The sequence below is a fragment of the Tupaia chinensis genome, unplaced genomic scaffold, assembly GCF_000334495.1.
Source record: "Tupaia chinensis unplaced genomic scaffold, TupChi_1.0 Scaffold000418_1, whole genome shotgun sequence".
In the NCBI taxonomy this organism is placed as follows: Eukaryota; Metazoa; Chordata; class Mammalia; order Scandentia; family Tupaiidae; genus Tupaia; species Tupaia belangeri.
The window spans coordinates 1,548,162-1,558,893 of record NW_006159923.1 but is presented as its reverse complement, the minus strand read 5'-3'; the positions used below and the strand labels follow the sequence as shown (position 1 = coordinate 1,558,893).

The window sequence follows — 10,732 nt, the reverse complement described above, 5'->3', positions numbered from 1 at the left end:
ATGTGCCACATATCACCAGCCCTCCAACACTGGTGGAGGCCTGGGAAGGAGTGGGCCTTGGAATCATGCAGTAGAACTTGGGGAGATTTTCAAGACTGGCTAATCCCATCAAAGACTTTCTTTTTCAAGAGAGACACCAAAGCCAATACAGGGTAAGACACTGGCCCGGGTCACACAGCAAATGAAGCAGTGTTGGGCTGTAGGCTGAGTCTCCTTTCTAAACATTCACAGTTTCTTCTAGCCACTCTCCTTTAGCATACATACTGAAACACATAACTGGGGACTGGTTTATTCCCAAAGTGCCAGAAATTGACAGATGTCTACAATAGCTTCTTATTTACCTGCTAAAAGACAGGAAAGTATTCAAATTAAGAAAGTTAGGGGGGATGGGGGCCAGCAGGTGGCATGGTGGTTAAACCACTGGATACTCCCACATGGACGACCACAGTTCGAGACCTGGACCTGGTGGCTTGCTTTCTCACTCTTCCTCATCTCTCTCGAGTCAAATTAAATAATAATAACAAATTAAATTAAATTAAATTAAATACTTCTTAAAAAAAAAAGAAAGTTGGACAATGGAGTCAAATTACCTAGGGATGAACACTAGCTGCATATTTACTGTGTGACCTTGGGCAAAATATTTAACTTCTCTGTACCATTCTCAGTGTCCTTCCTATAAAATGGGGGACATTAGTACTTCCCTCATAGAGTAGTTTGAGGTAGTAGTAGTTAGGTACCCCTTAGCATGGTACCTAACATACAGTAAGTGCAACACCAGTATGAGTTATTGTTACTGATGTGGCACTTAACAGATTTTAGCATTCCTACACCTGGTCCCCAGGACGCTCTATGAGACAGAGCCAGGGTGGCATCTCTATTTCCTAGGTAGAAATAAAGGCTCTGGAAACCAAAGCCTTCTGTCCAAGGTGACACTGCTAACAAACGTCAGAATGGGAAACTTAAAGCCCCATCTCCCACTCGAAGCCCTTCCAGCGCCTTCCCCTCATGTTGCCATCGTGTAGTTTTTGGGGTCTAAGGACACAGAACTGGCGGCAGGGGCCCCAAGTCCACAGAACCCACCTTCATGGGACACGTCTTCTTATCGGGACTTCGCTGGGCTGCCACCTCAAAGCAGTAGGCAACCCGCTTCTCGGGGGGCCAGTGGGTGGGTGCCAGCTTCTCCATGAAGTCCTCCAGGCTGATGACTCGATGGTAAGCCTGGAGGGGCTCTAGCTTAAAGTACTTCTGGTAGGGCACATGGAGCTATGGGAGAAGGAAAAGAAGGAGCAGAGGTCCCTCCTCAGTTTCTCAGTGGCTGTTTTAGACACATATATTAAAGCCATACACTCGGTCGGGGCCAGCAGGTGGCATAGTGGTTAAGACACTGGACTCCCATGGGGTCAGCTGTGGCTTGAGTCCTGGGCCCAGTGGTTTGAAATTTATGCTGGGTGCATGTGCATGCATGCTCAAAATCCCAAGAGGAGAGTGGAGAAGGGATTGCAGCATGGCCATTCCCCCTGGGGGTGATTTCTCACTCTCTGTCTCTCTAGTGAATACACATGCTCCATAGCAAATTCTTTTAAAAAAAAAAAAAAAAAGCCATATACTCCAAGACTCAGACAGCTCAGACTACAAGACAATAAAGAACTCTTGCCAAGGGACCAGCAGTTAGCATAACAGCTATATCGCTGGACTCCCATGTAGTTGACTGAGGTTCCTGGGCCCAGTGGCTTAAACTCACGTCGGACACATGTGCGTGCATGCCCGGGATCCCGAGGGGAGAATGAAGGAGAAGGGATTGCGGCGTGGCCATCCCCGCTGGGGAGTGATTTCTCGCTTTCTGTCTCTCTGTCTCTCTCTGTCTTTCTGGCTAGCACACACGCCCTATAGCAAAAACCTCTCAAAAAAAAAAAAAAAGATACAAAAATCAGGACAGAGGCAGTCTAGAGAAGATATTTTGTAAACAAAGGAACAAATAGCAACATCCCTGTGTTCAACACTGGTTTATTCTATAATAATTCTATAAGAATAAACACAGATGGTGCCGAGAGAATATGGGCAATGGATAGGGATGAGCAGTTCACAGCAGAGGAAACCCAAATAGCCAACAAACTCAAAAGATGACCACCTCAGCAGTAAGTAGTTAAAAGTAAATTAGAGTTATAACAAGATATCACTTCTCACCCACAAAACCAGCAAGTTGAAAAGCTTCATTCTAACTACTGGGAAGGATGTGGGGAAATGGGCACTCTTGGGCATGACTGGTACATGTTAGGGCTACCCCATAGCCTAGTGGCTAAGGAAGCTGGATCCCACAGAGCCAACCATAGCCTGAGTCCCTGTCTCCAGTGGCAACTTAAAAAAATACGTGAGCATGGGTGTATGCATGTCTAGAATCCCAACAGGATAGAGAAATGAAGGTGAAGAGACAATGGTATGACCACATCCCATTGGGAGGTGCTTTCTCCACCCCTCTACCCCCAGCAAGCACACATATTCCCCAGAAATTAAAAAAATAAAATAAGTATACATTTAGGAACAACTGTTTATGATTTGTTTTGTTCCTTTGTTGCTCTCTCTCTCTCTCTCTCTCTTTTTTTTTTTTTTGTTATAGGATGCGGGCACTTGACAGAGATAGAGAGATAAGGTGAGAAATCATCCACCGGAAGGATGGCCACACAACAATCCCTTCTCCTCCATCCTCACTTCGGGATTTTGGGTATGCACACACATGTGCCTAGCATAGTTTTCTGGCTGCCCAATACAGGATTTGAACCATGCAGTTGGCCATGTGGGATCCAGCTGCCTTAACCCCCGTACCGCCTGCTGGCCCCCAAGGAGCAACCATTTTAAGATGTGATCTGTCAGTATATAATAAACTTTTTTTGTGAGTTTAATTATTGTCCATGAGAGACAGGCGCCCCCCACCACTGGGTCTTCACACTGTGATTCTACCATCAGCCTAGATCAGGGGCACACATGGGCATCAGACATGCACAAAGAGACACTGGGGTGTGAATCTGGGACCTTCCCTTGGCCTCAGCATCACAGAGCATTGCATAACCACTATACCAATGTAGCTGGCCAATATCTAATAGAATTTAAAAACTCCTTTCACCTCGGGAACCAGCAGTTAGCGTAATGGCTATGTCGCTGAACTCCCATGTAGTTGACTGCGGTACGTGTCCCGGACCCGGTGGCTTAAAACTCAAGCCGGGCATGTGTGCGTGCGTGCCCAAGATCCCGAGAGGAGAATGGAGGAGAAGGGATTGCGGCATGACCATCCCCCCTGGGGGGTGATTTCTTGCTTTCTGTCTCTATGTCTCTGTCTGGCGAGCGCACGCGCCCTATAGTGAAAACCTCTCCAAAAAAAACAAAAACAAAAACAAAACTCCTTTCACCTCGAGGTACTGTGTTAAGGAAGTTCTTGTACTTTGCAGCAGGAGAAGAGAACAAGGATGCCCGGCACCACAGTGGAGGTCTTGGAAAGAACTGGGAGGAGATCACACCAAACACACTAAGACCACCATAGTGGTTGAGAGACTAGGAGGAGCCACAGGGGTCAAAAGAGACGTCATCTTTTTAATTTTACCTATAAATACACTTTATTTCTTTTCATAGCAAGATGAAAAGATGACGCAAAGATGAAAGTATTCTAATGAATGATTATCACTTTTAGTGGTTGGTATGTGGATAGTGACTGTAGTTATCTCTGTATTTTTCTAGACTTAAAAAAATTTCTTAGGACACTATGAAATAAAATTTGGACTTTATCCTATAGGTCGGGGTTTCTCAAGCATATCCAACTAGTTCGGGTGGATAAAGATTCTTTAATGAAAAAATAATTCCCAGAGTTAGAAGCCAGGGAAATGCTGGCTTAAGCTGATTTCTTTACTGCAGGACTTCTTGGGGCCCTTAACATGCTAATGTACAGTACTAATCTACAAATTTGGAGAGAATGAGAAATTGAGAAATTTCCTAAAATGATTTAACTTCTGCACTCTTCCTGCACAAGCAATTGGCATTCCAATGAACAGACTTTAAACACCTTAACTACGAGGAGGTCTTCAAAAAGTTCATGGAGGACTGGTCCTGTGATCTGGTGGCTGAGAGAACCAGATTCCATATGGCTGACTGTGTAATTCAATCTCAGCCCTTGTGCTTGAAAAACACTTCTGGCGCCTGCGCATGAATGTTCCAAATCCCGACAGGATGGAGAAATAAAGGACAAGGGGTGGTGGTGTGGCCATACTCCACTGAGGAGTGCATTCTCCCTCTCTCTCTGGCAAGTGCACACGGCCTCTGGCAAAACAAAAACAAAAACAAAACAAACAAAAACCGCATGGGAAATACGTATTTTTAAAAAAACTGTGTGCGGATTTCAAATTGTTTTGCATCAAAACAGTTTGGCTTTAATTCTATTTTTCTACAATTCGAGGCATTGCTGAAAGATTTTAAGCAGAATATGAGATCTGCCTTTTCTGAAAGATCACTCCGGTATTAGAGGAGAGAATGTCTTGATGGTAAAATTGGAAGAGGAGAAGAATACCCTTTTATCTGTTCCAATATACAGTCAGTGGGTGTTTACCGAGCACCTCCCTCATACCAAAGTGAAAGCTAGAGATGCAAAGGGCGGTGAAGAGGGTCTGAGGGTTGAGTATGCATGAAAAGGGAGGCATTTAGGATGACCTCTAGGATCCTAGCTTGGTACCCAAGAAAATGGAGTTGACATAAACTAGGTCTGGGAATGTAGAAGGTGACACTGGGGAAGATGCCGAGTCCTGGCTTTGGGGATCTGAGATACCTATGGGACATCCAAGTAGCCTGAAGGGTCTAGGAGTCAGCCAGGCCTGTCTGGTCAGAGGGAAGTCTGAGTCATGGATAAATTGGGGAGGTTCATGGAGAATTGTGAGAGACACAAGAGTGAACAGGAATGTATAGCAAAGCAAGTAATGGTAAGAACAGCAGTGAATACTTCTGGCACACTAACCTGGTGCCAGGTTAACTGATGCTCCTCACTTTACATGGATCTGCTCACCTATTCCTAAGGGGTGGGAATATAACTGTCTCCAGTATACCCAGAAGAAACCAGGCATACTGAATCTAGAGATACATACAGTAACACTGCTAAAAGCAAACAGAAAGAGGAGACACACCAGCATCTAAACGGCTACTGCAGAAAGTGTAACCCCTGATACAGCAAGAGAGGAAATGCTGAGCGGCCAGGACTCTGAGGAACGTGCAGTAGGTCAGGCACCAGGGGAGTAGGGAAGTTCAGGAAGGAGAAGGGCTCATCGGGCCAGGTGCCACTGGGAGGTCAGCTGGGAGAAAAACTGAGTAATAACCCTGGATTTGGCCATTCTGAGGTCCCTGGTGACATTGGTGAGGACAGCCACAGTGGAGAAGGGAAGCTCAAGTGGGGCAGGTTGAGGAAGCCACAGAAAACAAGGCAATAGAGGACCAGCAGTTAACATAATGGCTATGTCGCTGGACTACCATGTAGTTGCCCACCGTTTGAGTCCCAGATCTGGTGGCTTAAACTCACGCCGGGTGCGTGTGTGTGCATGCCCAAGATCATAAGAGGAGAATGGAGAAAAAGGGATTGCAGCATGGCCATCCCCCCGGGAGGTGATTTCTCGCTTTCTGTCTCTCTGTCTCTCTCTGTCTTTCTGGCGAGCACACACGCTCTATAGCAAAAACCTCTCCAAAAAATAAAAAAAAAGCAGTAAAAAAAAGAAAGAAAGCAAGGCAATAGAGACTTGGAGAGACAATCGGCTGAGAAGGCAAGGAAACAGAGAGAGAGAGTAAGTCAGGGGGAGGTGGAGGGGCAGTGTCTAAACTGAAACAGTGAGTGCACAAAAATCAGAACATCAGGGGACCAGCAGTTAGCGTAGTGGCTATGTCGCTGGACTCCCACGTCGTTGACTGCAGTTCGAGTTCCGGACCCAGTGGCTTAAACTCACTCCGGGTGCGTGTGCAGGCGTGCGTGCCCAAGATCCCGAGAGGAGAATGGAGGAGAAGGGATTGTGGCGTGGCCATCCCCCCTGGGGGGGGATTTCTCACTTTCTGTCTCTCTGTCTGTCTCTGTCTGTCTGGCGAGCGCACGCGCCCTATAGCAAAAACCTCTCCAAAAAAAAAAAAAATCAGAACATCAGTGGCCCCTAGAAACTGGGGACATCCCATGTCCCATACTCTTTGCACAGATGAGCTCAACTGATTCTAAGAGGGAGGCACAAGACAATGTTCGGAGCACATTACCACCATTAACTCATTCAATCCTCACCACGGCAGGTATTCATGATAGAACACGTGCGTGCACATGCATGAGAGAGCTGAGCATCCGCCATAGGGTCTGGTCATCCTGCAATCTCCTTTCTCCAGTCCTCTGGCCTGTTGGATCCTAGGCACTAGGCACAGTGCGTGCCTGGCATATTTTTTCAGGTTGACTCTACTGGTGATTCAAAATGTATCCACCCTGTGGGATCTGGCTTCTCTTTGAGTAGAACATTAGCACAGCACTAAGGAGCCAGGCCATCAGGCTACTTTAAAGGTGAAGAAATTGATCTAGCTGATGGCAGGGTAGGGTGACTGGATCCCACATAGCTGACAGCATGGTTCAAGTCCTGGAGCCAGAGAATTGGAAAACACAAAAAATGCATGTGCATGTGTGCGCAGGATCATGAAAGGAGAGATGGAGAGGGGGATTGCAGCATAACTGCCCCCCATGGTTAATGCTTTCTCACTTTCTCTCTCTCTGGTGATCACACACACACTCTATGGCAAAACGAAACTTGTTTTAAATTTTAAAACAGGTGAGGAAACTGAGGCATGAAGAGGCATGAATACTCTGACCAGGCCATACAACTATGGACAAGGTAGGGTAGGAGCTCAGGTACTGTGGTTTTTTTTTTTTTTTTTTTTTTTTTTTTTTTTGAGAGACTTTTGATATATGGCACATGCGCTCACTGGAGATACAGAGAGAAACAGAGAGACAAACAGTGAGAAATCACTCCCTGGGGGTCCGGGGTGGGGGGTGACCATGCCACAATTCCTTCTCCTCCATTCTCCTCTTGGGATTCTGGGCACATACACACATGCACCCAGTGTGAGTTTAAGCCACCGAGTCTGGGACTCGAACTGTGATCAATTACATGGAAGTCCAGCAATATAACCATTACACCATCCACTGTTCCCAGTACTGTGGCTTTTAACCTTAGTTAACAGCCTCTCGAATACAGGCATGCAAAGGAAAAACAAAACCTATGCAGAGAAAAGGCTATTCAAAAAAAATGTATTGGGACCAGCAGTTGGTGTAATGGCTATGTTGCTAGACTCCCATGGAGTTGACCGTGGTTCGAGTCCTGGACCCTATGGCTTAAACTCACACCAGGCATGTGTGCGTGCGTGCCCAAGATCCCGGAGAGAAGAATAGAGGAGAAGGGACTGTGGTGTGGCCATCACCCCTGGGGGTTATTTCTCGCTTTCTGTCTCTCTTTTTGGCAAACGCACACACCCTATAGCAAAAATCTCTAAAAAAAACAAAAAAAAAAAAACCCAGAGTGCTCATCTCTCTCTCACACATACATACACTATGAATAAAGAAAAATTAAAACAAAACAAAGCAAAAAACTCTCCAAAAGAAATTTAAAAATTCAAAGATAAAATATATGTATGTACCAAGTATACTTTCTGATGTCTATTAAAAAATTTCATCAAATATTAACCAAGTTCCTACAGTGTGACAGTCAGGCCACTGGAGGACACAGAATAGGCAAGGAATTAGAGGGTGCTGAGTGTCACCATGCCAAGGGAGCCCTGTGATGGGGTGGTGCTGGAGCCAGACAGCCTGGGTTTGTGACCTTGGACACATTATTAACTAACCTGTGTCTCAGTTTCTCTTTCAAAATTGATAACAGCAGCTATAAGCTATTGATCAGTGGAATGCACGGAGGGTGGCACCGATCAGGACTGGCAGTGGAGGCTTTAGGTTCAAGTCATAGGCTGGGATCAGGCAACATGGGCTTGAATTTCAGCTCTACTGTGTGACTTTAGGAAAATTACCTAACTTCTCTAAACTTGTTTCCTCATAGGGATGTGATGAGGAGTTCTGAACTAACCCTCATGCAGTGCTCAGAACAGGGCCCACACACAGCACGTATTGGATAAAAATGACCTATTCTTATTAGATACAAGAGAGTTCTAGGTAGGGATAAGTTTCAGAGGAGTAGGAGGTAAAACCCAGAGAAGGACATGGGGGTCAAATAAAAAAGACTGGGGGGACCGGCAGGCGGCATGGTGGTTAAGGCACTGGACTCCCACATGGCTGACTGTAGTTCAGGTCCTGGACCTGGCGGCTTTTTTCTCGCCTCCCTCCAGGTTGAATTAAAAAATAACAATAATAATAAATAAAATCAACTAAATAATTCTTAAGAAAAAAAGGAAGACTAGGCAAGGGTGGACAAGAGCTAATGCCAGTGGGAAGTACTCACGTTGGTGAAGGGAGGCTTGTGATGCTGGTACTCGATCCAAGGAGGAACAGCCAAGGTGCCAGCTGTGCAAAGGCCAAGGAGCCCAAGAAGTGATCAGCCTGGTTCCCAAAGCGCCCTGGCAATGGTACAGAGGGGGTAAGGTGAGGTCTGGGATATTGAGGGCATGCAAGGCACAGAAAGAATGTTCGGTCTGGGGTGGGGAGGGCCTGGAAACCAAGAAGAGCTGGGGTTGTTGATTGCACAACAGCAAGTCTGGACTCTTGGGTCTGATATTCAAGGCCCTTCAGGCCCTGCTCCTTCTGCCTTAGCCACTCCAGGTCCCTTGCTGTTTCCCCAAAACACTTTCCAGTTCCCATCCTCAGCCCACGCCTTTGCTCTTGCTATTCTCTCAGCCAGCAGTGCCCGTTCTACTTCCATCCCCATTCTCCTGCACAGGAACGGGCAATTTCAATGCCTCATTCACTGGGATCCTCTCCCCAAGCTCCTGCCATATTAGATATCCCTCCTTTGCATCTGAGTTCTTTAAACTCCTCACTTTTCCTCAAATGTCTTTTCTCACTTCCTTGCCTTTGTACTGGCTGACTCCTCAGTCTGCGAAGGCCTCAAGGGCAAGGACCACATCTGATCCTTTTTGTTACCCCAGCGTGGCATCCATTATTCATTCCACAGATACAACTGAGAGCCACAGTGTGCCAGGCTTTATGCTCGGTGCTGTGACACAGGACTGAGGACAAACCTCTGCCCTCCAGCCACTCACAGACCAGCTCCAGAGACACTGAACCTGTGAACAAACATTGGGTTGTTGGAAAAGCCATGATGTATTTTTTTCTATGCAAAAACATGTCATGACTTTTCTGACAAGCTATAATAAAAAATGTTGATGGTGGTGTGGAGGTTAAAGGTGCTGGATCCCACATGCCCAACTGTGTAGTTCAAGTCCTGGACCCAGTGGCTTGAAAATCTCGCTAGGTGCATGCATGTGCATGTGTGCCCCAAATAATGAGAAAATAGAGAAGGGATTGTGGTGTGGCCACACACCCCCCGAGGGGGGGGGGATTTCTTACTTTCTCTCTCTACCAGGCACACATGCCCTATAGCAAAAAAAAAAAAAAAAAAAAAGGTTGAAAATTACAAGAAAGACATGAAAAGGACTGGTGGTGAGGATGAGTAAGATTATTTAGATAGAGGTAAGTGAAGTCCTTTCTGGTGATATTTAAGCTGAGACTTGAAGGACAGGAGGGAACTGGTCAGGTGGAAATGAAGCAGAGGGCCCTCCAGGCTCAGGGAATGGTGTGATAGTAAGGGCTGAAGGCCCTGAATGTGGGTTAGCAACGGGACTGAATGCAGCTGCAGCTGGAGAATCAGCGAAGGGAGTTGTGGAGATGACGGGTGGGGTCAAATCATGCAGGGCGGGGAAGGCCATGGCCGGGAGTCTGGAAGCCACTGGGGGATTTTAAGAAGTAATGACTTGTACAACGGCGATCCATCACCCCATTTTAATTGTCCCTCTCAAGTAACCCTTGAATTTTACCTTAACCTGCTTTCTTATTTTTCCACAGCATTCGTCCTCTAAGATACTATGTAATTTTTTTATGTTGCTCTTTTATTATCTTTCTCAAATGAAGTCTCTATAAGGGCACTGGTTTATTCACCAACGTGTTCCCATCACAGAGAACAGAACCCGACACAGAACAGGTGCCCTATAAATTCTTGCTGAATGAATGAAAGAAATGCCGGGAGCCAGCGTGGGACGGCAACATCAAGTTCTACCCCACTAACTCCATTATTGGACTCCAGGCTGGCTAGGATCTTGGGCAAGTCACGAAAACTCTTCCAGCCTCAGTTTTCTCATCTGTCAAATGGAAGGCTGGACACAGTGGCCCCTCTGTGTCCTAGCAACTGGGACAGAAGGAGACAAGCAGGCCTGCCCAGCTCTGGGATTCTCTCCTGGACCTGTAAAGGTGTCTCTGGGCACCTCGGAGGAGTGGCTTCTCTTCTCACGGCCTCAGTTTCTCCACTTGAGCAGAGGGCTCGGGAGGCCTTACCCATGCAGGGGCAGTAGAGCAGGTAACCAGCCGGGTCCCAGGAGCCCGCGGCCAGCCCCGGGAGCGGCAGAAGCAGCAGCAGGAGAAACTCACGCAGCAGCAGGGGCGGCAGTGCCCACGCGGCGGCGCCCATGTCGGCTGCGGAGCCCGAGCGCGCCGCGAAGCGGAGCCTGGGAGGGAAGGCGAGGAGCGAGCTCC

At 47.0% G+C, this 10,732-nt stretch overlaps 1 protein-coding gene across 1 annotated transcript in view; it reads right to left on the bottom strand.

Moving 5' to 3' along the window:
- The window catches only part of POFUT1 (protein O-fucosyltransferase 1), a 31,453-nt gene extending 20,786 nt beyond the window's left edge, over positions 1-10,667 (bottom strand). Inside the window, 4 exon segments of the mRNA XM_006154740.3 lie at positions 1,081-1,263; positions 8,490-8,548; positions 8,551-8,604; positions 10,535-10,667. Coding sequence (XP_006154802.1) covers positions 1,081-1,263; positions 8,490-8,548; positions 8,551-8,604; positions 10,535-10,667 — 429 coding nt within the window.
- Positions 10,668-10,732: the final 65 nt, after the last annotated feature.